Source organism: Macaca fascicularis, chromosome 10 (assembly GCF_037993035.2).
Source record: "Macaca fascicularis isolate 582-1 chromosome 10, T2T-MFA8v1.1".
Taxonomy (NCBI): domain Eukaryota; kingdom Metazoa; phylum Chordata; class Mammalia; order Primates; family Cercopithecidae; genus Macaca; species Macaca fascicularis.
The window spans coordinates 50912979-50940047 of NC_088384.1; the positions used below are offsets into that span (position 1 = coordinate 50912979).

Below are 27069 nucleotides of genomic sequence, written 5' to 3' on the forward strand. Positions count from 1 at the left end.
ATGCCTACAGGGCCAGGTAGAAAAGCCGGTGACCAGGTCTTCTGTCCTCCGGCAAAGGACAGTGTGCCATCCCCCCTAGAAAGGCAGGTGGTACCAGGCCACAGCCGTTGGTGCCTGTATCCCTGGCTCTGCAGACACCGGTCATGGAGGTCCTCCCCTCTTCACTTTACCTTCTTGCTGCTCCTAGATTTCCTCTAGTCATTAAACACTTTGAGCCATTTTTCTGTGCATCTGATCTGACATTTTTGCTCTCAGATGAAACACGATAAAGTAAGCCGAGCCACCAGGATTCCTGGAGGGAACCTTTGGGTCTTGGGCTCCATGGCCCTGATGGGACTGAACCAGAAGGAGCCAGGGAAAGGCAAACACTGGGACTCAGGCCCTTTGACCCAATGGCCATTGGTGGCTTGTCCTTATGGCCCCAAGACACCCTGTCCTCAGGCCACAGACAGCATGGGGTATGGTCTTGCCTCAGCCTCCCAGTAGTGTCCTGGCACTAGCGGGTGCTGACCCTTGAGCCACAACCGCAGTTGTGGGTTTTGGGTTTGGTAAAAACACCTCAGGGACAGAGTTCTGGGGTTGACTTTGGCAGGAAACATGGCCCCTTCCAGGGATGATGTGTCACTCCTACTTGCCACGAAATGTGCACATAGGCTGTCCCTCTGCCCATCTCATCCTGCTGGAGAGGATGGAGGAAGTCAGGGAACAGGCAGGGTGGACAGCTGGGGTGCGGGGAGAGGCAGGTGCATGCTGGCAGGTCAGACCCTTCGAGGGCTGTGTGGGGGCATCAGGTGGGGTGGGCTCCAGGTTCATGCTCAGTGCACTGGGCAGGTCTCAGGACAGGCTTCCTGGACCCCACCCGGGTGATGTGGTCACTCCCTGGGGGACTGTTGACAGGCCCTGGTCACCCATCCTGGGCAGAACAATCCCATCTCCAGACTGGACTTTCTGAGTCCTGAGACAGGAGAGTGCTGCCCAGGCCTGACACACTGGGAAGACCTGTTAAGTCCTCCATCCCTAGACCAGCCTAGCACACAGCAGGGACAGCCTCTTACCTTTACCTTCAGGGTGCGGACTGACCCATCTCATTCTAAGGCAACCAAGGCAGAGCTGAGGACCTGTGTCAGGCTGGGAGCCAGGCCCCTCCCTAAATGGGCCTGAGGGAAGTACCATCCCTGTCCCAATGCGCCACAAATTTCAGCCCAGGAGACACATAGGGAAGGGAGGGCATGTCCTCCCTGCCGGCTGACACTGGAAAAGCGGGACCTGGGAGACCAGGGAGTGTAGGGCTGGCAGGGGCTGCTTCAGGCCCAAGGAGAGCTCAGGCTCCACCATGGGGCTGCCGCTCTTGGGCTGGATGCTGTATCCTCTGCAGGATTTGAGAAAGTCCAGTCTGGAGATGGGATTGTTCTTCCCAGGATGGGTGACCAGGGCCTGACAACAGTCCGCCAGGGAGTGACCACATCACCCGGGTGGGGTCCAGGAAGCCTGTCCTGAGACCTGCCCAGTGCACTGAGGGTGCACCTGGAGCCCACCCCACCTGACCCCCCACAGTCCTCACAGGGTCTGACCCCCAGCATGCACCTGCCTCTCTCTGCACCCCAGCTGTCCACCCTGCCTGTTCCCTGGCTTCCTCCATCCATCCTGTGCAGCCCATAGACTGCGACCATCTCTCCGGCCACTCTACCTTTGTCCTTTCAGAATCTCTGAGCAAGATCTCCCAGGTCCATCTAAACACCTGCTTTTTCCATTTTCACTGGGCCGTTGGACACCACTGGGCCATCCTAGCTGTCCACAGGTCCTTTGATAATATGCATTTCCTCTGACATCTCCCAGCAGTGCTCAGCAGCCCCCATTTACCAGATCCCTGCTGACCAGATCCCACACATCAGCTCCTCCCTGACCACACCCTCCCTGAATAGACCCCCATGACCAGCTCCCATAAACCAGTCTCCCGCTGCCAGGCCCATAATCACCAGGCCTCACTCACCAGGACTTTACTGACCAAGCCTCAGTGACAAGGGCTCACTGACCAGGACCTTACTGACCAAGCCTCACTGACCAAGACCTTACTGACCAAGCCTCAATGACAAGGGCTCACTGACCAGGCCTCACTGACAAGGGCTCACTGACCAGGACCTTACTGACCAGGCCTCACTGACAAGGGCTCACTGACCAGGTCCTTACTCACAAGGCCTCACTGATCAGGTTCCACAGATCATGACCCCTTTGCCTGGCCCCATAGATGAAGGTCCACTGACCAGGCCTCCAGGGAATAGGCTGCCAGTGACCAGGCCCCTACAAACCAGGCCTGAGGTGACCAGATGTCTCTGACCAGGAACCCAGTGAGTAGGCCCCGCTGAACAGACACGCACTGCTCAGATCCCCGCTGACCAGGTCACCCCATAGACCGAGGCTACAAAAGTCACCACTGATCAAGACCTCTCTGACCAGGCCCCGACTGATAAGGTTCCACTGACCAGGCTGCCCTGACCAGGGACCCACTGACAAGAGCCTCTGCTGTCTAAGTCCCATGTGACCAGGCCTCCACTGAATAGCACCCCTTGACCTGGTCACCAGTGACCCAGATCACACTGACAAAGCCACCACTAAGCCCCAGCTGACCAGGTCTCCACTGACCAAGCCCCGCAGCCCAGGTTTGCACTGACCAGACACCAAATATTTGTCTGCCAATAGGTCCCCACTCACCAAGACCCCCACTCCTAGAACCCCTGAGACCCACTCTAAGCAGACCCCTGCTGACCACGCCCCCACTAAGTACACCTCATTGACCAAGTCTCAACTGACTAGCGCCACTGAGCAGGCCCACACTGATCAGGATCCTTCTAACCACACCAGAAGGCAAGCGGCAATGAGATGTTTCATATGTCAAGGTAGGAGCAAGATGGAGAGAGGAAGGAAGTGCCACATCCTGTTATACAATCAGATCTCATGAGAACTCACATCAGGAGATCAGCATCAAGAAGGTTAACCATTGGTGAAGGAACCACCCACACCACTGCCCACTGTTTCCAGTCAGAAGCCTCCTGCAGAGGCAGAGTCTCTTAGGAAACTTCCACTATGGCAGTGCAGAAGGAAAATATAGGCTTGGAGCCCCCACACAGGAGGCCACCATCCTCCAGAACCCAGATTCACAAGCCACCAACAGCTCACACCCTCAGTAATGGAAAAGGTACAGGCACTCCACACCAGCCAAACCCATGAGAGCAGCCATGGGGGCTGAAGCCTGCAAAGCCACAGGTGCACGGCCCTAGTAGAGGTTTTCCATGAGCCTCTGCCTCTGCAGCAGGTTTCTCCCCCTTCCTACTGCCCTCCACCTTCCCACCACCCTACTCACGACCTACTCCTCCCCACCCTACCCCTCCTTTCCTTCCACCCCAATCCCTTCTCGTCCAAGATTAAATCACCTCCCACCTGGCCCCACCTCCAACTTTGAGGATTACAATTGCACATTAGTGTCATAGGGACACTCAGCCATCCCATATAATTCTGACCCTGATACCCCAGAACCTCATGTCATTATCACAGAGCAAAACACAATCATACCTTTTCTAAAGTTTCCAAAAGTCTTAACTCATTCAGAATGTAAAAATGTCAAAGTCTCATCTGAGACGAGGCTACAGTCCCTTCTGGCTATGAGTCCCTGAATTTAAAAGGGATTTCTTTTCTTTCAAGGTACGATGATGGGACGGGCATTGGGTAAGGTTTCACAATCCAAAGGGAAGAAATTCCCCAGAAAAATAACACAAATGTGAGTGCAAAACCCAGCAGGTCCTGGCTAACACGGTGAAACCCCGTCTCTACTAAAAAATACAAAACACTAGCCGGGCGAGGTGGCAGGCGCCTGTAGCCCCAGCTACTCGGGAGGCTGAGGAAGGAGACTGGCATAAAACCAGGAGGCGGAGTTTGCAGTGAGCTGAGATCCGGCCACTGCACTCTAGCCTGGGCGACAGAGCGAGACTCCAAGAAAAAACACAAACAAAAACAAAAACTGGCAGGACACTATGCACTCAATCTTTAAGTTCAATAATCACCAAGAGAACTCACTATCATGCAGACAGCATTAAGGAGATAGCGTTTAACCATTTGTGAAGAATCCACCGCCCATCCTTGTCTTTCACGCCCACAAAATAACCTCCCCCATTCTCTCCATGCCCCTACCTCCACCCCCCACTCTTCTCCATGATTATATCACCTCCCACCAGGCCCCTCTTTAACATTCCCCATTACAATTCCACAAGAGTATTGGTAGAGACACAGGGCTAAATCCTATTATTCTGACCCGGGTCCCCTCAAATCTCATATCCTTGTCACACTGAAAAATACAGTGATGCCTGCTCTACAGTCCCCTAAAGCCTTAACTCATTCCAGCATTTACTGACATGTCCAAAGCCCAAAGTCTCATCTGAGACAAGGCTGCAGTCCCTTCTGCCTCTGAGTTTCTGAAATACAAAGCAAGTTAACAACTTCCAAGGTATAATGATTGTACAGGCACTGGGGAAGCATTCCCAGGCAAAAGGAAAAACGATTGCCAGAAAGCAGCACAAAACACAGATGGGACTTACAGACCCCATGCAAGTCAAAAACCCAGCAGGCCAGTCATTGAATCCTACAGCTCCAAATCTTTTCTGAATTTACATCCTACATCTAGAGCACAGGGGTGTGATGGCTGGGCTCCCAAGGCCTTGGGCAGCTCAGCATCTGTGGCTGTGCAGGGTCTGTCTCCTACAGCTGCCCTCATGGGTGGGGCTGGTGTCGAGTGCCTGTGGCTTTTCCACACTGAGGGTGCAAGCAGTTGGTGGGTCTATGAATCTGGGGTCTGGAAAGTGGTGCATATAGGCTGCCGGTTGTGAGGCATTTGATTGGGTTTAATAGGGGAGGAATGTTTTCATTGATGTTAATTAGTGTGGGGAAGTGGGGTTGTGGGGGCTCCAACCCTCTATGTTCCTTCTGTACTGCCCTAGTAAAGGTTTCCCATGAGGCTCTGCCTCTTGGAAAAGCTTCTGCCTGGACACCCAAGTTTTTCCGTACATACTCTGGAGTCTATTACAAGCCTCCCAAGCCTCTAGTTTTGTGCCCTGTGTACCTGCTGGCTTAACACTATGTGGAAGCCATCAAGACTTGGAGCCTGCACCCCTGAACAGTGACCCAAGCTGTACCTGTGCATCTTTCAGTCATGGCTGGAGTTGGAGCTGGAGCTGCAGGGATGCAGGCAGCAGTGCCCTGAGGATGGATACAACCGTGTGACCATGGGACTGACCCAGGAAAGCATTCTTCGGTCCTAGAACTCAGGGTCTGTGAGAGCAAGCTCTGCTGCAAAGGTCTCTGAAATGTCTTCAAGGCCTTTTTAACATTGCCTTCGCTATCAGCACTTGGCTCCATTTTATGCAGATTTCTGAAGCCTTCTTCAATTTTCCCACTGAAAATCAGCTTTTCTTTTTAACCCCTTGGCCAGGCTGCAAATTTTCCAAACTTTAAAACTCTGCTTCTCATTTAAAAAATGTTTCGATTTGAGGGCATTTATTCAGTCACACAGAAGACCACAGGCTGTGCGATACAGACAGGACACGTCTTGAGATTTGCTGCCTAAAATTTCATTTCACCAGACATACCCTAAATCATCACCCTCAAGTTCAAAGTTTCACAGGTCTCCAGGGCAGAGGCACTATCCCGCCAAGTTCTTTGCTAAGGCAAAACAAGTAACCTTGGCTCCTGTTCCCAGTAAGTTGCTCATTTTCATCTGAGACCTTCTAAGCCTGGCCTTCCCTTGTCTATCCTTCAGTCACCCTTTGAATTGCAACTATTTAACAAGTCTCTATGGTCACCCTTTTCATTATAACTATTTAACATGTGTCTACAGTAGTCCGAACTTTCCCTCATCTTTCTGTCTTCTTCCCAGCCCTCCAAACTGTGCAGTGTCTGGTAGTTACCCACCTCTGAACCTCCTTCTACATTTTCAGCTATCTTGGTCACAGCCTGGCAATGTGGTAAAAGAAGAAAAGTCCATTTTCAGGGGGAAAATTCAAGAAGGCTTCAGATATATACATATAAAAGAAGTCAAATTATAATAGTAAAAGAAAGAGGAAAACAACCTAGAGGACATTTCACAGATCCACTTTGCAGTACAAATTTTCTGTAAAGTTATTTTAAAAAGAGGTTTAATTGGCTCACGGTTCTGCAGGCTATAAAGGTAGCATAGTGGCTGCTGCTTCTGGGAGGACTCAGGAAGCCTCCCAATCATACCAGAAAGTCAAGCGACAATGAGATGTTCCATATGGCAGGAGTAGGAGGAGGACAGAGAGAGGAAAGAGGTGCCATACCCTGTTATACACCCAGATCTCATGAGAACTCACTATCAGGAGATCAGCATCAAGAAGACTAACCATTGGTGAAGTTTCCACCCACACCACCGCCCACTGTTTCCAGGCAGAAGCCTCCTGCAGAGGCAGAGCCTCTTGGAGAACCTCTACTAGGGCAGGGCAGAAGGAAAAGATGGGCTTGGAACCCCAGCACAGGAGGCCACCATCCTCCAGACTGCAAATTCAGAGACCCACCAACAGCTTGCACTCTCAGTTGGAAAAGCTACAGGCACTCAACACTAGCCCAGCCCATGAGAGCAGCCATGGGGCTACACCCTGCAAAGCCACAGGTGCACTGCCCTAGTAGAGGCTTTCCATGAGCCTCTGCCTCTACAGCAGACTACTCCCCCTTCCTACTACCCACCACCCTCTCACCACCCTACAAACAACCTACTCCCCACCCTCCCCGCCCCCCCACTTTTCCTCCAACTCCTGCACCTCTCCCATCCATGATTAAATCACCTCCCACCAGGCCACACCTCCAAAATTAAGGATTACAATTCACATGAGTTCTGGTAAAGAAACACAGCCAAATCATATTATTCAGACCCCGATCCCCTGCAGGGTCACATCCTTCTCACAAAGCAAAATATATTCATGCCTTTTCAAAAGTTTCCAAAAGTCTTAACGCATTCCAACATTAACTCAAACGTAAAAAAATTCAACATCTCATCTGAGATAAGTCTACAGTCCCTTTTGCCTATGAGTCCCTGAATTTAAAAGGATGTTCCTTTCTTTCAAGGTACAATAATGGTACAGGCATTGGGTAAGCTTTTTCAATCCAAAGGGAAGAAATTTCCCAAGAAAACAACACAAATCGGACCACAGGTGCAAAACAAGTCCAAAACCCAGGAGGCCACTATTCATTCAATCTCAGAGCTCTAAAATCATGAAGAGAATTCACTGTCACAAGCACAGCAATAAGGAGATGGTGTTTAACCATTTGTGAAGGATCTGCCCCCCCACTCCCAATTTTCACCCCTCACCCCAACCACAATTCCCCCATTCTTCCTACCCCCCAACCTTCCAACCCCCACTCTCCACCACGATTAAATCACCTTCCACCAGGCCCCACCTTTAACATTCTGATTACAATTCCACATGAGTTTTGGTAGGGACACAGAGCTAAATGGTAATATTCTATCCCAGGCTCCTCAAATCTCGTGTCCTTCTCACATTGCAAAATATGATGCCTTCCCTACAGCCCCCTAAAATCTTCTATCATTAAAGCATTTATAAAAATGTTGAAAGCTTCAAATCTCATCTGACAGAAGGCTACAGTCCCTTAGGCCGTGAGCCTCTGTAATATAAAGCAAGTTAACTACTTCCAAGGTACAAGGATTGTACAGGTATTGGGTAACCATTCCTAGCCAGAAGGAAGAATTTTGCCAGAAAAAAACAAAACACAGATAGGACTTACGGACCCCATGAAACTCCAAACTGAGAAGGCCAGTCATTCAATTCTACAGCTCCAAAATCACCCTTTTAAAAACCTTGTCCCACATGCGAGCACAGCAGTTTGAGGGCTGGGTTCCCAAGGCCTTGTGCAGCTCTGCACCTGTGGCATTGCAGGGTTTATGCCCCACAGCTGCCATCATGGGCTGGGCTGCTGTTGAGTGCCTGTAACTTTTCCCCACTGAGGATACAAGTTGTCAGGGTGGTCTGCCAATCTGGGGTCTGCATGATGGTGGCCTCCAGTGTGGGGGTTCCAACTCCAAATTTTCCTTCTGCATTGCCCTAGTAGAGGTTTCTTATGAGGCTCTGCCTTTCTGAGATGCTTTTGCCTGGACACCCAGGCATTTCCATACATCTTCCAAAATCTCCAGAGAGGCTCTACTCTCATGCTCCATCCCCCCAGTGGCTTAACACTATGAGGAAAATACCAATGCTTCTAGCCTGCACCCTCTGAAGCAGTGACCCAAGCTGTACTTGTACATCTTTCAGCCATGGCCAGAGCTGGAGCTGGAGCTGCAGGGATTGCAGGCAGCAGTGTCCTGAGGCTACTCATAGATGGGGGTCGGGAGGTCAGGGAACTAGCTCAGGAAATCATTCTCCTCTCTTAGGCTCCAGGTCCTGTGACAGCAAGGGCTACTGCAAAGGTCTCTGAAATGCCTTCAAGGCCTTTTCCATATTGTCTTGGCTCTTATCACTGGGCTCCTTTTTATGCAAATTTATGAAACCTTCCTCAGTTTTCCACTGAAAATCAGCTTTTCTTTATGTGGAGCCATGTTCTTTGCTACATCAAAACAAAAGGAACCTTGGCTCCTGCTCCCAGCAAATTTTTCATTTTCATCTGACACCTTGTAAGTCTGATCTTTACTGTCTTTATTTTCCTGTGAGCCTTCTGATCACAAGTATTTAACAATTCTTTACAAAGATCCAAACTTCCCTCATCTTCCTGTCTTCAAAGCGCTCCAAACTCTCCCGACCTCTGTCTGCTACCCTCTTCTGAAACTGCTTCTACATTATCAGCTATCTTTGCTGCAGCCTGGCAACGTGGTAAAGGAAGACAAGTCCATTTTCAGGGGGGAAAATTCAAGAAGGCTTCAGATACTTGAATGAAAAGAAGCTGTGTGCTGATTGCCAAGACAATAGAGAAGGCCTTGAAGACATTTAAAGGTTCAACTTTGCACTACTGATTTTCTCTATAATCATAAAGAAAAGAGGTTGACTTGGCTCATGATTCTGTAGGCTGTAAGGAAGCATAGTGGCTTCTGCATCTGAGAGGACTCAGGAAGCCTCCCGATCATACAAGATTGTCATGGGGCAATGAGATGATTCTTGTGGCAGGAGTAGGAGCAAGATAGAGAGAAAAAAGAGCTGCCATGCCCCATTATGCAAGCAGATCTCATGAGAACTCACTATCACAAGGACAGCATCCAGAAGATGGTGCTTAACTATTGGTGAAGGATTCACTCCCACCCCCAACTCCCACTGTTTCCAGACAGAAGCCTGCTGCAGAGACAGAGCCTCTTGGAAAACCTCTTCTAGGGAAGTGTGGAAGGAAAATATGGGCTTGGAGCCCCCATGCAGATGGCCACCAACCTCCAGACCCTAGAATCACAGATGCACCAACAGCTCACATCCTCAGTGTGGAAAAGCTATAGGCACTCAACATCAGCCCAGCCCATGAGAACAGCTGCCGGGGCTAAACCCTGGAAAGCCACAGGTGCACTGCCCTACTAGAGGTTTTCCATGAGGCTTTGCCTCTGCAGCAGTCTACTCTCCCTTCCTACTACTCCCCATCTTCCCTCTACCATACTGCCAACCGACTCCTCCCAATTCTACCCATCCCTTTTACTTTCCACCATCACCAACCTCCTACCCATAATGAAGACACCTGCTACAACATTAGGGATTACAATTCCACATGAGATTCATAGGGACACACAGCCAAACTATCATTCTGACACTGACATCCCAGAACCTCAAGTCCTTATCACAGAGCAAAATGCAATCATGACTTTTCAAAAGTTTCCAAAAGTCTCAAGTCATTCTAAATATAAAAATCTCAAAGTCTCACCTGAGACGAGGCTACAGTCCCTTCTGCGGATGAGTCCCTGAATTTAAAATGGAGTTCTTTTCTTTCATGGTACAATGATGGTACGGGAACTGGGTAAGATTTCTCATTCCAAAGGGAAGGAATTTCCCAGAAAAATAACACAAATGGGCCCATAGGCCCAATGTACATCCAAAACCCAGCAGGACAGTATTCACTGTATCTCACAGCTCCAAAATCATCAACAGAACTCAGTATCATGTGCATAGCATTAAGGAGATAATGTTTAACCATTTGTGAAGGATCCAACCCCCACCCTCATCTTTCACCCCCACCCACAAAATAAATTACCTCATTCCCCCCACACTCCTGCCTCCAACCCACACTCTTCTCCATGATTCCATCACCTCCCATTAGGCTCCAACTTTAACATTCACCATTACAATTGCATATGAGTTTGGCAGGGATGCAGAGACAAATCATATTATTCTGACCCTAAGCTCCATATCTCATGTACTTCCCACACTGCAAAATACAATTATGCCTTCTCTACAATTGCCCAATATCTTAACTCATTCCAGAATTTACCAAAATGTCCAAAGCCCAAAGTCTATTCTGAGACAAGGCTGCTGTCTCTTCTGGCCCTGAGCCTCGGAAATACAAAGCAAGCTAACTAATTCCAAGGTACAATGTTTGTACAGGTATTGGGTAAGCATTCCCAGCCAAAAGGAAAAAATTTGCCAGAAAGAAGCACAAAACACAGATAGGACTTACAGACCGCATGCAAGTCAAAAACTCAGCAGACCAGTCATAGAACCCAACAGCTCCAAATCATCTTTTGTGAATCCAGATCCCACATCCAGAGCACAAGGGTGTGAGGCCTGGGCTCCCAAGTACTTGGGCGGGTCTGCACCTGTGGGTTTGCAGGGTCTAACCCCCACAGTTGCTCTCATGGGCTGGGCTGGTGTTGAGTACCTGTAGCTTTTCCACACTGAGGGTGCAAGCTGTTAGTGAGTCTATGGATCTGGTGTTTGCAGAATGGTGCCTCCCTGTGTGGGGGTAACAACCCTGTATATTCCTTCTGTATTGCCCTAGTAAAGAATTCCCATGAGGCTCTTCCTCTTGGAAAAGTTTCAACCCGGACACCCAGGTTTTTCCATACATACTCTGGAGTCTAGATGAAGGATCTCCAGCCTCCAGTCTTGTGCTCTGTGCACCTGCTGGCTTAACACAATGTGGAAGCCACCAAGGCTTGCAGCTTGTACCCTCTGAAGCAGTGACCCAATCCGTACCTGTGCATCTTTCAGTCATGGCTGGAGCTGGAGCTGGAGCTGCAGGGATGCAGGCAGCAGTGTCCTGAGGATGGACACAGCTGCGGGGCCATGGAGCTGGAGAAAGAAACCATTCTTTTCTCCCAGGCCTTATGGCCTGTGACCTGAGAGCAAGGGCTGCTGCAAAAGTCTCTGAAATGCCTTCAAGGCCTTTTTAACATTGTTTTGGCTATTAGCACTGAATTCCATTTTATGCAAATTTCTGAAGCCTTTTTGAACTTTCCCACTGATAATCAGCTTTTCTTTTTGACCACTTGGCCAGCCTGCAAATTTTCCAAACTTTTAAGCTCTCATTCTCATTTAAATATAAGTTTCACTTTTACGTCATTTCTTGGGTCACATATAAGACCACAGGCTGGTTGACACAGACAGGACACCTCTTGAGCTTTGCTGCCTAAAAGTTCATTCCACCAGATACACTCTAAATGATCACCCTCAAGTTCAAAGTTTCACAGCTCTCCAGGTTAGGGGCATCGTGCACTGATGTCCTTTGCTAAGGCAAAACAAAAGTAACCTTGGCTCCTGGTCCCAGCAAGCTCCTCATTTTCATGTGAGACCTTCTAAGCCTGCCCATCACTGTCCATCCTTCTGTCACCATTTTAAGTATAACAATTTAACAAGTCTCTACATTGGTCCAAACTTTTCCACATCTTCCTGTCTTCTTCAAAGACCTCCAAACTCTCCAACCTCTGGCCGTTACACACTTCTCAACCTGCTTCTACATTTTCAGCTATGTTTGTTGCAGCCTGGCAATGTGGTAAAACAAGAAAAATCCATTTCAGGGGAAAAATTAATGCAGGCTTCAGATATTTGCCTGAAAAGATGCTGAGTGCTGATTGCCAAGACAACAGGGAAAAGGACTTGAAGGTATTTCATAGCTCCACTTCCCAGGAATAATTTTCTGTATACTCAGAAAGAAAAGAGGTTGAACTGGCTCATGATTCTGCAAGCTTTAAATAAATCATAGAGGCTCCCACTTCTGGGAGGACACAGGAAGCCTCGCAGTCATACCAGAAGACCAAGCTACAGTGGGATGTTGTATATGGCAGAAGTGGGAACAAGACAGAGAGACGAAAAAGGTGCCACACCCTGTTATACAACCAGATTTCCCGAGAACTCCTTATCATAAGGTCAGCATCAAGAAGATGTGGCTTAACCATTGGTGAAAGATCTGCCCCTACCACCCCCACCCCTCACTGATTCCAAACAAAAGCCTGAGGCAGAGGCAGAGCCTCTTGGAAAGCCTCTACTAGGGCAGTGGAAAAAGAAAAAAATATATATATATATATAAAAATACAAATACATATGTATATAATATAAATATATATGTATATAATACAAATATATATGTATATAATACAAATATATATATTTGTGCTTGGATGGTCCACGCAGGTTACTGTCCTCTAGACCACAGATTCCTAGACCCACCAAAAGCTTGCACTCTCAGTATGGAAAAGCTACAGGCACTCAACAGCAGCAAAGCCCATGAAAGCAGCCATGGGGCTAAAGCCTGCAAAACCGCAGGTGCACTGCCCTAGTAGAGGTTTCCCATGTGACTCTGCCTCTGCAGCAGGCTCCTCCCTCTTTCTGCTACCCACCACCCTCTCACCACCCTACTGCCAGCCTACTCCTCCCCATCCTACCCACTGGTTTTTCCTTCCACCGCTACTAACCTGTTTATGATTAAATCACCTCCCACCAGGCCGCACCTCCAACATTCAGGAATACACTTCTCCATGAATTTTTTAGGGAAACACAGCCAAACCATGTAATTCTGACCCTGCACCCCCAAATCTCATGACCTTCTCACAGAGAAAAATACAAACATGCATTTTCAAAAGTTTCTCAAAGTCTTAAATCAATCCAGCAGTAACTTAAATGTAATAAGTTCAAGTCTCATCCAAGACAAGGCTGCAATCCTTCCTGCCTAGAAGTCCCTGAATGTGAAAGAGAAGTCCCTTCTTTCAGGTTACAATGATAGTGCAGGCACTGAGTAAGCTTTCTCAATCCAAAGGGAAGATTTTCCCAGAAAAATAACACAACTGGGACACGGGCCCAATGCGAGTCCAAAGCCCAGCAGGATCGCATTCATTTATCATAAATATCACACAGACTGCATTAAGGAGATAGAATTTAACCATTTGTGAAGGATCTGCCACCCACAGTGTCCATCATGATTAAATCACCTTCTACTGAGCCTCACATTTAACATTTCCCATTACGATTCCACATGAGTTTTGGTAGGGACACAGAGCCAAATCATATTATTCTCCCCTTGCCCCCCAGTCTCATGTTCTTCTCATACTGCAAAATACAACGATGCCTTCTCTACAGTTCCCCAAAGTCTTAACTCATTCCAGCATTTACTCAAATGTCCAAAGCCCAAAGTCTCTTCTGAGACAAGGCTGCAGTCCCTTCTGCCCCTGAGCCTCTGAAATACAAAGCAAGTTAATTACTTCCAAGGTACAATGATTGTGCAGGGATTGGGTAAGCATTCCAAGCCAGAAAGAAGAAATTTGCCAGAAAGAAAGACAAAACACAGATGGAACTTACAGACCCCATGCAAGTCAAAAACCCAGCAGGCCAGTCATTCCATACTACAGTTCCAAATCATCTTTTCGGAATCTATGTCCACATCCAGAGCACATGGTGGTGTGATGGCTGGGATCCCAAGGTCTTGGGCAGCTCTGCAGCGGTGCCACCGCAGAATCTTTTCCTTATAGCTGCCCTCATGGGCTGGGCTGGTGTTGAATGCCTGTAGCTTTTCAACACTAAGGGTGTGAGCAGTTGGTGGGTCTATGCAACTGGGGTCTGGAAAATGGTGCCTCCCTCTGTGTTGACTCCAACCCTATACTCTCTTTCTGTTCTGCCCAAGTAGAGGTTTACCATGAGGCTCTGCCTCTTGGAAAAGCTTCTCGCTGGACACCCAGGCTTTCTGATACATCCTCTGTAGTGTAGACGAAGGCTCTGAAGCCTCTAGTCTTGTGCTCTGTGCACCTGCTGGCTTAACACTATGTGGAAGCCACCAAGGCTTGGAGCTTGCACCCCTGAAGCGGTGACTCAAGCTGTACCTGTGCATCTTTCAGCCATGGCTGGAGCTGGAGCTGCAGGGATGCAGGCAGCAGTGTCCTGAGGCTGCACACAGCAGTGGGGCCATGGGGCTGGCCCAGAAAAACATGCTTTTCACCTAAGTCCCAGGGCCAATGACAGCAAGGGCTGCTTCAAAGAGCTTTGAAATGCCTTCAAGGCCTTTTTCCCATTGTCTTGAATTATTAGCACTGGGTCCCTTTTTATGCAAATATGTGAAGCCCTCTTGATTTTCCCCCTGAAAATCAGCTTTTCTTTTGGACCACTTGTCCAGTTGGCAAATTTTCCAAAAGTTTAAGCTCTGCTTCTCATTTAAATATAATTTCCAACTTATGGTCATTTCTTTGATCACACATAAGAGCATGGGCTGTTCAATGTAGGCAGGATAACTCTTGAGCTTTGCTGCTTAGAAGATCATTCCACCAGATACATCACCCTCAAGTTCAAAGTTTCACAGATCTCCCAGGCAGGGTCACTGTGTGGCCAATTACTTTGCTAAGGCAAAACAAAAAACCTTGGCTCCTGTTCCCGGTAAGTTCCTCCTTTTCATCTGAGATCTTCTAAGCCTGGCCTTCACTGTGCATCCTTCTCTCAGTCTTTTAATCACAACTATTGAACAAGTCTCTGCAGTGATCCAAACTTTCCCTCATCTTCCTGTCTTCTGCCAAGCTCTCCAGACTCTCTAAGCTCTGGCTAACACCCAATTCGGAACCGCTTCTACATTGTCAGCTATCTTTGTCGCAGGCTGACAATGTGGTAAAAGAAGAAAAGTCCATTATCGGGGAGAAACATCTAGAAGGTCTCCAATATTTGCATTAAAAAAGGCCCAGTGCAAATAACCAAGAGATTGGGGGAAAGGTCTAGAAGCCATTTCATAGCTTCACTTCGCAGCATTAATGTTCTGTATGTACATAAGGAAAAGAGGTTTAATTGACTCACAGTTCTTCAGGCTCTAAAGAAAGCATAACTGTTTCTGCTTCTAGGAGGACTCAGGAAGCCTCCCAATCATATCAGAAGACCACGGAGCAAAGAAATGTTTCATATGGCAGGAGTAGAAGCAAGATAGAGAGAGGAAAGAAGTGTTATATCCTGTTATACCACTAGATCTCATGAGAACCCACTATCAGGAGATCAGCATCAAAAAGATGGTGCTTAACTACTGGTGAAGGATCCACCCACCACCCCATATCCACCCCCCGCTGTTTGCAAGCAGAAGCCTGAGGCAGAGGCAGAGCCTCTTGGAAAACCTCTACTAGTGCAATACAGAAGGAAAACATGGGCTTGGAGCCCCCACGCAGGACACCACCATCCTCCAGACACCAGAGTCATAGACCCACCAATAAGTGTGCTATTATGTAGATAAACAGGTATCTACAATGGTCCCAATTTTCCCTCATCTTCCTGTCTTCTTTCAAGCTCTCCAAACTCTCCAACCTCTGGCTGTTACCCACTTCTTAACCTGTTCAGCTTTCTTTGTTGCAGCGTGGCAATGTAGAAGAAAAGAAGTTCCATTTCAGGGGAAACTTCAAGAAGGCTGCAGATGTTTGCGTTAAAAAGAATTCCAGTGCTAATCGCCAAGACGATGGGGGAAAAGTCATTGAAGATATTTCATAGATTCACTTGGCAGTACTTATTTTCTGTGTGATCGTAATGAAAAGGGGTTCAGTTGGCTCATGGTTCTGCAGGCTGTAAAGAAAGCATAGTGGCTTCTGCTTCTGGGAGGACTCAGGAAGCCTCCCAATCATACCAGAAGGAAAGCAGCCATTAAATGTTTCATACGGCAGGAGTAGGAGCATGCCTGAGAGAGGATACAGGTGCCACACCCTGTTATAAAACCAGATCTCATGAGAACACACTATCAGGACATTTGCATCAAGAAGATGGTGCTGTTTAGCACCATAAGATGGTGAAGGATCTGCCCCGCAACACACCTCCATCCCCTACTGCTTCCAGACAGAAACTGGCTGCAGAGGCAGAGCCTCCTGGAAATCCTGTAATATGGCAGTGCAGAAGGAAAATAAGGGCTTTGAGTTGCTGTGCAGGAGGCCACCATCCTCTAGACCCCAGATCCATAGACCTACCAACAATTCCCACCCTCAGTATGGAGAAGCTACAGGCACTCAACACCAGCCCAGCCCAGGAGAGCAGCCATGGAGGCTAAAGCTGAAAAACCACAGGTGCACTGCCCTGGTAGAGCTTTCCCATCAGCCTCTGCCTCCGCAGCAGGCTCCTTCCCCTTCCTATCACCCACCACCCTCGCACCACCCTACAGCCAGCCTACTTTTCCCCACCTTACCCACCCTTTTTTCCTTCCACCCCAGCCCTCCCATCCATGATTATATAATCTCCCACCAGGCCCCACTTCCAACATTTGGGATTACAATTCCACATGAGTATTTCTAGGGGCACACAGCCAAATCATATCATGCTGAACTTGAGCCCCCCAAATCTCAGGTCCTTCTCACAGAGTAAAACACAGTCATGCCTTATCAAAAGTTTCCGAAAGCGTAACTCATCCCCACATTAACTCAAATGTAAAAAGTTCAAATCTCATCTGAGACAAGGCTACAATCTCTTCTGCCTATGAGTCACTGAAGTTAAAAGTGCATTCGTTTCTTTCAAGGTACAATGATGGTACAGGTATTGGGTAAGTTTCCTCAATCCAAAGGGAAGAAATTTCCAAGAAAAATAACACAAATGGGACCACAGGCACAATGGACACCCAAAACCCAGCAGGCCAGTGTTCATTCAATCTCACAGCTCCAAAATTGTGAAGAGAACTCACTATCAGAAGGACAGCATCATGGACATGGTGTTTAACCATTTGTGAAGGATCCACCCCACCCCTGCCTTTCACCCATAACCCCACCACCTTCCCCTCAATTCTCCCCATCCCAATACCCCCCAATTCTCCCCACCCTTCCCCATCCAAACTCCACTCTCCACCACGATTATATCACCTTCCACCAGTCCCCACCTTTAACATTTTCCATTACAATTCCACATGAGTTTTGGGAGAGACACAGAGATAAATCATATTATTCTGTCCCTGGTCCCCCAAATCTCATGTCTTTCTCACATTGCAAAATACAATGATGCCTTCTGTATAGTCCCCCAAATCTTAACTCATTCCAGCATTTACTCAAATGCCCAAAGCCCAAAGTCTTATCTGAGACAAGTCTGCAGTCCCTTCTGCCCATGAGCCACTGAATTATAAAGCAAGTTAACTACTTCCAAGGTACAATGATTACACAGGCAATGGGTAAGCATTCCCAGCTGATAGAAAACAAAATTTCTAGAAAGAAGCACAAAACACAGATGGGACTCATAGGATAAATAAATGTCCAAAATCCAGCAGACCAGTCACTCAATCCTACAGCTCCCAAATCATCCATTTAGAATCCCTGTCCCACATCCATTGCACAGGGGTGTGAGGGCTGTGCTCCCAAGACCTTGGGCAGATCTGCACCTGTGGCTTTGCAGTGTTCAGCCTCTGTGGCTGCTCTCATGGACAGGGCTGGTGTTGAGTGCCTGTAGCTTTTCCACACTGAGGGTGCAAGCTGTTTGTGGGTCTATGAATCTGGGGTTGGGAGGATGATGCCTCCCTGTGTGGGGACTTCAACCTTATATGTCCCTTCTTGGCTCCCCTAGTAGAGGTTTCCCATGAGGCTCTGCCTTATGGAAAAGCTTCTTCCTGGACATCCAGGATTTTCTGTACATCTTCTGGAATCTAGATGGGGGCTCTCAAGCCTCTGTTCTTGCTGTAAGCACCTGCTGGCTTCACATTATATGGAAACCATCAAGGCTTGAAGCCACCTCTGAAGCAGTGACCCAAGCTGTACCTGTGCATCTTTCAGCCATGGCTGGAGCTGGGGCTGCAGGGATGCAGCCAGCAGTGTCCTGAGGGTGCACACAGCAGCAAGGCCATGGAGCTTTTCCAGGAAACCATTCTTCTCTCCTAGGCCCCAGGGCCTGTGACAGCAAGGGATGCTGCAGAGGTCTCTGAGATGCCTTCAAGGCCTTTTTCCCATTGTCTTGTCTATTTGCACTGGACTGGTTTTTATGCACATACCCTGAGGCTTCTTGAATTTTCCCACTCAAAATCAGCTTTTCTTTTTGAACACTTGGCCAGGCTGAAAATATTCCGAACTTTAGGTCTCCACTTCTCATTTAAATAGAAGTTCTATCTTGAAGTCATTTCTTAGGTAACACATAAGAACACAGGCTGTTCAATGCAGACAGGACACCTCTTATGCTATGCTGCCTAGATGTTCATTCCACCAGCTACATCCTGAATCACCACCCCCAAGTTCATAGTTCACAGATCTCTGGGGCAGGGTCACTGCACAGCCATGTTCTTTGCTAAGGCCAATCAAATGGAACCTTGACTCCTGTTAACAGGAAATTCCTCATTTTCATCTGAGACCTTTTAAGTCTGGACTTCAGTGTTTATCCTTTTGTCAGCCTTCTGATCACAAGTATTTAACAATTCTCTACTGTGGTCCAAACTTTTCCTCATCTTGCTGTCTTCTTAGCTTTCCCAACTCTCCCGACCTCTGTCTTTTACCTACTTCTGAACCTGCTTCTACATTGTCAGCTCTCTTTGTCACAGCCTGGCAATGTAATAAAAGAAGAAAAGTCCATTTTCGGGGGAAAATTCACAAAGGTTTCAAATATTTGCATGAAAAGAAGCTGAGTGCTGGTTGCCAAGACAAAGAGGAAAGGGCCTTGAAAGCATTTCAGGGCTCCATTTTACAGCACTAATTTTCCATATGATCATAAAGAAAAGAGGTTTAACTGGCTCATGGTTCAGCAGGCTGTAAAGGAAGCATAGTGGCTTCTGCTTCTGGGAGGACTCAGGAAACCTCCCAATCATACCAGAAGGCCTAGGGGCAAGGACATGCTACATATGGCAGGAGTAGAAGCAAGACTGAGAGAGGAAAGAGGTGCCACACCCTGTTATATAACCAGATCTCATGGGAACACACTATCACAAGGACAGCATCAAGAAGATGGTGCTTAACCATTGGTGAAGGATATGCTGCCACCCCCACCCCCTGCTGTTTCCAGGCAGAAGCCTGCTGCAGAGGCAGGGTTCTTGGTAAACTTCTACTAGGGCAGTGCTGAAGGAAAATATGGACTTGGAGCCCGCACGCAGGTGGCTACCACCCTCCAACCCCCAGAATCATAGTCCCACCAACAGCTTGCACCCTCAGTGTGGACAAGCTACAGGCACTGAACACGAGTCAAGTCCTTGACAGTGGCAATGCGGGCTCAAACCTGCAAAGCCACAGGTGCACTGCCCTAGTAGGGGTTTTCCATGAGGCTCTGCCTCTGCAGCAGGCTACTACCCCTGCCTACTACCCACCACCCTCGAAACCACCCTACAGCCAGCCTATTCCTTCCCACCCTCCCCCCTTATTTCCTTCCACACCCCCCGCCCATCCATAATTAAATCACTCCCTCCCCGTCCCTCATCTTTCCATCATGCTCTAATCCCTCCAAACCCTTCCAATCTTTGTTTGCTAGCCACTACTGAGCCTGCTTCTACTTTTTCAGGTATCTGTATAGCAGGCTGACTATGTAGTAATAAAGCAAAACCCAATTTAAGGGGAAAAATTGAAGAAGACTTCAGAAATTTGCATACAAAAAAGCCCTGTGCTAATAGCCAAGACAAAGGGAAAAAGGCCTTGAAGACATCTCACAGCTCCTCTTGGCAGTTTTACTTTTCTTTATTATTGTAAATAAAAGAGGTTTAATTGACTCATGATTCTGCAAGCAGTGAAGGAAGCTTAGTGTCTTTTGTTTCTGGAAGGAATCAGGAAGCCTCCTAATTATATCATAAAGCCAAGGGACGATGAGACATCTCCTAAGGCAGGAGTAGGAGGAACACAAAATGAGGACAGAGGTTCCACAGCCTGTTAAACAACCAGATCACATGAGCACTCACTCACTCTCAGGACAGCATCAAGGGGATGGTGCTTCATCATTCGTGAATGATCCACCCCTACACTTTTATGACTAAATCTTTTGCCACCTAGGCCCCATCACTAACATTAGGAAATAGAATTCCGCATGAGTTTTGGTAGGGACACAGGGACAGAATAGTCCCTGATCCCATGAATCTCATGTCCTTCTCACATTGCAAAATACAATCCTGCCTTTCCAGCATGAGTCTTAACTCATTTCAGCATTAATTCCTTTCAGCATTAATTCCTTTCAGCATTAACTCAAAGTTACAAAGTCCAAAGTCTCATCTGAGTCAAGGCAACAGTCACTTTTGCCTATGAGCCTCGGAAATAGAAAGGGAATTCACTGCTTCTAAGGCACAATGATGGTACAGACATTGTATAAGCTTTCCATATCCAAAAGGAAGACGTTTTCAAGAAATCTTCTTATATCTGAGACCTCCTCAGCCTGGCCTTCACTATCCATGTTTCCATCAGGATTTTTGTCACAACCATTTAAACAGTCTCTATGATGTTCCAAAAGTTTTCTCATCTATCTGTCTTCTTTTGAGCCCTCCAAACTCTTCCAACCTCTGCCCATTTCATGGTTCCAAAGCTGCTTCCACATCCTTGAGTATCTTTATAGCAATGTTCCGATCCTCATTTGCCATTTTCTGTATGATTTGTTTTGAAAAAGAGGTTGAATTGACTCATGGTTCTGCAGGGTGGACAGGAAGCACAGTGGCTTCTGCTTCTGGGAGGACTCAGACATCTATCAATCATCGTGGAAGGCAAAGAAAGAGTGAGTAAGTTGTCTCACATGGCAAGAGGAAAACACGGAGAGTAGGGAGGTGATGTAGAGTTTTCAGTGACTAGATCTCATGAGAAGTTGTTCATGATTGTGAGGATGCTACAAGGGGATGGTGCTGAACCATTCATGAGAAATTTGCCTTCACAATTCAATCACCTTATACCAGGATCCACCTTCCACAATAGGAAGTATAATTCAACAGGAGATTTGGTGGGGACAATGCAAATTACATCATTAATCTTTGAGTATAAAGACATCTACAGCAGGATTTATCCAGCCAACTTCTCGGAGATTCTTTATAGGATTTGAGGCCTATAGCACATACACTAAAATATTCATACTTCAAAAAGCAGTAAAGTGGTATTATTCTTCCAAAAGTTACAATGGTAGTTTAGGCATTCATAGCATGATTTAATTCATGTTTGCTACTGTTTCTATTGTATCATCATATTAACTGTTTCCTACACAATTCTGTATTCACCTGGATTTCAGTTGATCACAAAACCATCCTTGTGCTACCACCGATAGCGTGCACTAGCTCTTTGCTCTAGTGTTATTATTCTCTGTAGAATGAATCCTTGAACTGGAAGCAGTCCACGATCGAGTATCTAGTCATTCAACACTATCAATTCCTGGGTGGCATTTTGAAAAAACAGTATCTTTTGCTGCAAGAAATGCAGCATCTGTGAGTCCATGTCTCTCACTGGAATTGGATGAAAGTGGTGAATTTCAGCCAAAGTAGCCAAAGAAATACTGTTCCTGCGATTCTGACGTCATCAGCCTCTGCACCTCTGTCTTCACTTCTGTCACATATTGCCGGCTCTCTGTGACTTTGGTAAGAGCGTCCTTGTGCATGTGGATGATGTCCAGGATGTTGGTCTGGTGTCCCTGAGACAGCACTAACAGGTCCATGACTGGGTCCAGGTCCTGCCTGGGCTGACTGGCAAAGAGCTCACTGATAGTGTGGAAGGCCTCTATGGTGAAGTGGATGGCCTGGTCCAACTCCAATGCCTGGCTGAGGCTGAAGTACTGGCTGCCATCTGATGCTCTTTCTTAAAGCCTGTTACCATCATCTGCTTGCATGTCAACTCACTGGCTGTGAAGTTGAACTGAGTGCCCTGTTGTCTATCTTCTCGGTGAAGTACTTGAAGCTGTCAATCTTGCTCTCCCATTCCTAAAGGTTGAGGGTCACTCAGGGTGGGCTCAGGGACAGGAAGAATCTGGGACTCACCATCTCATCCTTCTCAGCCTTCCTCTTGCCCTGTCTCCACGCTGTCTCTTCAGTGCTGGTGGGGAACATCAGGAAGTGACAAAGGATGTGGCACCGTGCCCACACCCAGAAGCTGGCTGTGTGGTTCATCCACCAGACTGGGCCCTTTCTGCACTTGAACATAGATGCCACTTCACCACCAATGCCTTCAATGCTGCCAGGGAGATCTTCGCCAATCAGCCCAGGCAGGACCTGGACCCAGTTATGGACCTGTTAGTGCTGCCTCAGGGACACCAGGCCAACATCCTGGACATCATCCACATACACAAGGAAGCTCTTACCAGAGTCCTCCTCAGGATGGTCTGTGGTCTGCCTCTTGGCACGCAAGAAGCCCACAGTGCTGTAGAAGCCCTGATGCATGGGCTGGAGCCCCAAAGGCAGCGCACAGCCTGCTCCTGAGCCTGCTGCTCATATCCTCTATGTGACTCCATTTGCAGCACAGTTGTTGCACTGAGGCCTGTGCATGCCAGGCAAGGCCAAGCTGGCTCAAAGAGCAACCAGCCACCTCTGCAAGGGTGTGCCAGGAGCAGGTGAACCAGTCACCAACTCACTGCCAGTCAGGGTCAATCAGTTATTCTGCCCTGGAAGCAGGGCCCCAGTGCCATCTGCTTTTCCTCAGGCCTCCACTTCATCAGCTGTCAGGTGGTGGTCACTCAGGGTGTGAGAAGCTGGCCATCTCTGTTTACTTGAGTGGATGAGGTTGGTGGCTGGTCCACCTGCTCCTGGCACACCCTTGCAGAGGTGGCTGGTTGCCCTTTGAGCCAGCTTGGCCATGTCTGGCATACATAGACTCTGGGTACTGACAAGCTGCTCTGACTGAGCTTGTCCTGTCTTGGGCCAAATTCTAAGTCTGGCCAGGGCCACAGAAGGATGAGTCCCCTGGGTGGTAATCCTGGCTGCTGCAGGGGGGTGCATGGTGCCTCTCCCATCCCAGGGCTCAGGATGAGGCCGACTGAGATAGGACCCTTTATGTATGGGACTTGTGCCCCAGAAGGTGGCCTCTGTCACAAAGATCGGGTGAGAAGATGTATGGCATGCTGCTGGCTGCCAGGGCTGTTGGGATGACACATTCACCCTTCCTTCCAGGGACCTCAAAGTGACCAGCTTTCCCTTTAAGAATGACTTCTTAAGGCCCAGGAGTCATCTGGGGCTGCAGGGCAGATGGCCGCATGCTGCCCTGGCTTCTTCCGTGGTGAGCTGGTCACTACCCACCAAGGGGAGTCACATGCAGGCACCATGCAGGGCACTTGTCTCTGGACCTGCGTCTTGGTTATCATGGAGCCAGACTGGGCCTGGTGACAGGGCCCTGATGGGGCTGTCCTGGTGGTCCTGGGGGTGTCCAGAGGAGATTCAGAATGGAATTGCTGTGAGGATGAATGAGATGACTGTCAGCACAGAACAGGCACCCGGTGACTGTTTAGGGTTTATCCTCAGTAGCTGCCCAGAGGCCAAAACCACCCACCTGATAGTGACTGTCCCCAAGCCAGGAGGAAGAGAAGAGAGCAGGTTCCACTCACCTGAGTCTGATGAGTCAGCTGTGCTGAGATGTGCTTCTCATGTAGAAAACAGTCCTTCATGCAGAGCCACTCACGGACTCTGCTGTGTACCTCTAACTGCTCCACAACACAGAGGCGATGGGGGCTCAGCAGCAGTGACATCGTGGGGTGACACAACCCAGCACAACTGGAGCCTGCTTGGGTCAAGAGGGCCCAGAGTCAGTGTCCTCTACCCCCTGAACTGACACGTCTGCATGCAGTGTGTTTGTGCATGTGTGTGTGCCTGTGTGTGTGCGTATGTGTGTGTTTGTCTTGCTTCTCTGGCCAGGCTTAGCTTCTACACTCAGGGGAGCACCCAGGTCTCACCACTGTCACAACCAGGGCCCATGGCCAGCATTAGAGCCTCTACAGGTGCTCTCCAATCTCTGCCTTCCCCATCCATGGGGGTCCTGGGGATGCAGACAAAGGAGGGGCACCGGGTAGAGCAGAAAGGGCTGGCATCCTCTCTAGGTGGAATACAGGTCCTGTGTAAAGTTGTAGGTCTGCCAAACAGTGCTGGATACAACACATCTTCTCATCTTCTTTTACCAACCACCTGCCAGGGTGCCCTGACTCATCTTCCCTGCAGATGGAAGCAAGGAGACTCCACAGACAAACCCTCTGCCTGAGGTCACACAGTGGCCAGATGGCCACGTTCCTACTGACCAGCCGCCCCTGACCAGATCCCTACTGACGAGGACCCTAATGACCACTCCTCCATTGACCAGGTCCCACTGACCAAGTCCCAACTGACCATGTCTTCCTAACCAGGCTCACACTTAATCGGCCTCATGGGCCAGACTCCACTGACCAATTTCCCACTGACCTGGTCCCCACTGCCCAGGTTCCCACTGACAAGACCACAATTTCCCAGGTTGTCGCCCCCCCATCCCTCAGTGAACAAATCTCCATGGATCAGTCCCCAGCGGACCAAGTCCCCTCTGACCAGGCCCTCACTGACCAAGCTCCAAGCCACTAAGGCCCCACACTGACCAGGCCCCTGGTATACTGTATAGGCTCCACCAACCAGTTTTTCATTGTTTATGTTCCAACAGATGAGGCCCCACTAATAAGACCCCCACTGACCATGTCCCCACTGACCAGGCTTCCAATGACTAGGTTGCCAGGTCCCCACTGATGAGAACTTTACTGAGGAGAACACCACTAACCAGGCCCCTGGTGATCAGGTACCAACTGACTAGGTCCTAATGACCAGGTCATTTCTGACCACGGTCTACCCACCCGGCCCCTGAGCAGTGCTGCTTAAAGTCTCATTACCATGCCCCCCCTTAGCCCACAGACCCTCCCTCCCTGCATGCATGCCCAGGGGTCAGGCCCTGGGGGTTTTCTTGGGACAAGGCCTCTCCTCCAAGACACAGGGAGAGACAGTCAGCCTCAGGCTCCAGGTAGCCAGCTTCACACTCATCCCCCAAGGCCCTCAGGGTTCATCTCAGAGGAGACAGTGAGGTGGCCTGGCACAGCCTGAAAACCCCATCTACCCTATTCCTGAGTGTCAGAGTGGGAGGAAGGGAGGGACATTTGGCAGACGAGACACCCTGTGCTGCTGGGTCTCCCGGGGCCCTTCCCGCAGAGCCCGATCTAGAGACACAGCACAGAGGCTGCAGGGAGACTAACCCAGAACCCTTGAGGCTGAGCCAGGGACCACATGAGGACTGACCCCAGACAGCCAGAAGGCCCTTTGCTAGTTTCTTGGTACCTCAGTGGATGCAGCAGCTGTTTTTCTGTTGAGGACCAGTGAGCACATGCTGGGGAGGGCTCGCCTATACTTCCTCAGTGGCTCCACCTCTGATTCCAAAAAAAATCACTCATTTCAGGGCTGGGGCAGAGAAAACACAAGATTATCTTAGAACATCTTGTGCCAGAAAGTAAAAAAGTGCTGACAGAGTAACAGGCACAAATCAAAAAGACATAAAGAGTCAGCTTAGAATATCTACCACTGGCCTAATCTTGGGGAATTGGAGCACCAGAAACATGAGCTTTCCCTTCTCCCTTATTTATTGTTTTTATTTCTCCATGTAGGACAAAGAAGAGAATCAGAAAATAATCACCTGGCAACCATTGCAGTAATAATTGTTCAAACACAAGTCATCCATGAAATGCCAAATCTAGTGTGTTTTGAGGAGTAACCAGATATTTACAGAGCCTCAGATCATCACCACACAAAATACGGTTCAACTAGAAAAAGAAAATCATAACATTAGCATGGACAAGCCTGGCAGGTACTCCTTAGGTCTCCTAAGTAATAAAAACTGTGATATGCAAATAAGTCTTCGATGACCTTTACTAAAGAATCAATGATGACTTGGTTGTTTGGCTGTTTAAATAGCTGGCATTTGGGCAATTTGAGTATGTCAAACTCAATAATACTGGTTTTCATCTTCAAGATCCACTTAAAACTGAAGGAGACTGAAAAACATCATTGAAAATACCCTACAAGTTATCTTCATACATATGATACAAAAATATCCTACTTCAGTAAAGATTGTGATGTTGTATATTTTATGAGAAACAATTAAAATGTTGTGTAAATAGCCCAGTAATAAAGTTTTATAATCTTTTATATCACAAAATTTGTCCTTATGATTTTATGGTTAAATATTCTCTTGATTAGACGTGGCTTACCAGTGGATTCTGCAGAAGAAAGTAGACGGGTGAAAGTGTCCAACACAGCAACAGCTGGAAAGAAAAACAAAGAATTATGTTCTTTACCTAAAACACTTTGGTTAGCTCAGTGTGATTTTAAAAACTAAAGAGTTGAGAACTTTATCAGAGTTAATAAGAATGAGAAATATGTATGTACATTTACAATACAAAATTATTATTAAATAATTTACACATGACATTAAATCTAATTGTGTTTAAATATCAGAGCTTTTTCATTCTTCATTCATCTACTCAACAGACACGTGCTAAGATTCTAGAACCAGCACTAGAATTTCAAGATGAAGATGGTATGGTCCACCTCCCAACAGTCATAAGCTATACCCAAAAAAAACAGACAAGACAATGTCCATATAGAGTCATGGATACACAAGAGGTATACAGCAGGGCACTACTGGAACACACAGAAGGGTCCTCTATCCCACTTTTATGTCAATATCATGGGCTTTCTGGTGGAGGAGATAATATAACTTGATACCTGAAGGACAAGGAAAAGCTCATCAGAGAGAGGGAAGAGGTGCAG

The 27069-nt window shown here is 48.0% G+C and overlaps 1 protein-coding gene across 1 annotated transcript in view; it reads right to left on the bottom strand.

Annotated features, from left to right (window-relative positions):
- Positions 1-27069, bottom strand: part of LOC135965267 (ankyrin repeat domain-containing protein 18B-like) — a 45965-nt gene that overhangs the window by 4825 nt on the left and 14071 nt on the right. The window contains exons 6-7 of the mRNA XM_065521791.1: positions 26508-26561; positions 25582-25670 (exon numbers count right to left, since the gene is read on the bottom strand). Of these exons, the coding sequence (XP_065377863.1) occupies positions 25582-25670; positions 26508-26561 (143 nt within the window). The remainder of the gene's footprint in view (positions 1-25581; positions 25671-26507; positions 26562-27069) is intronic.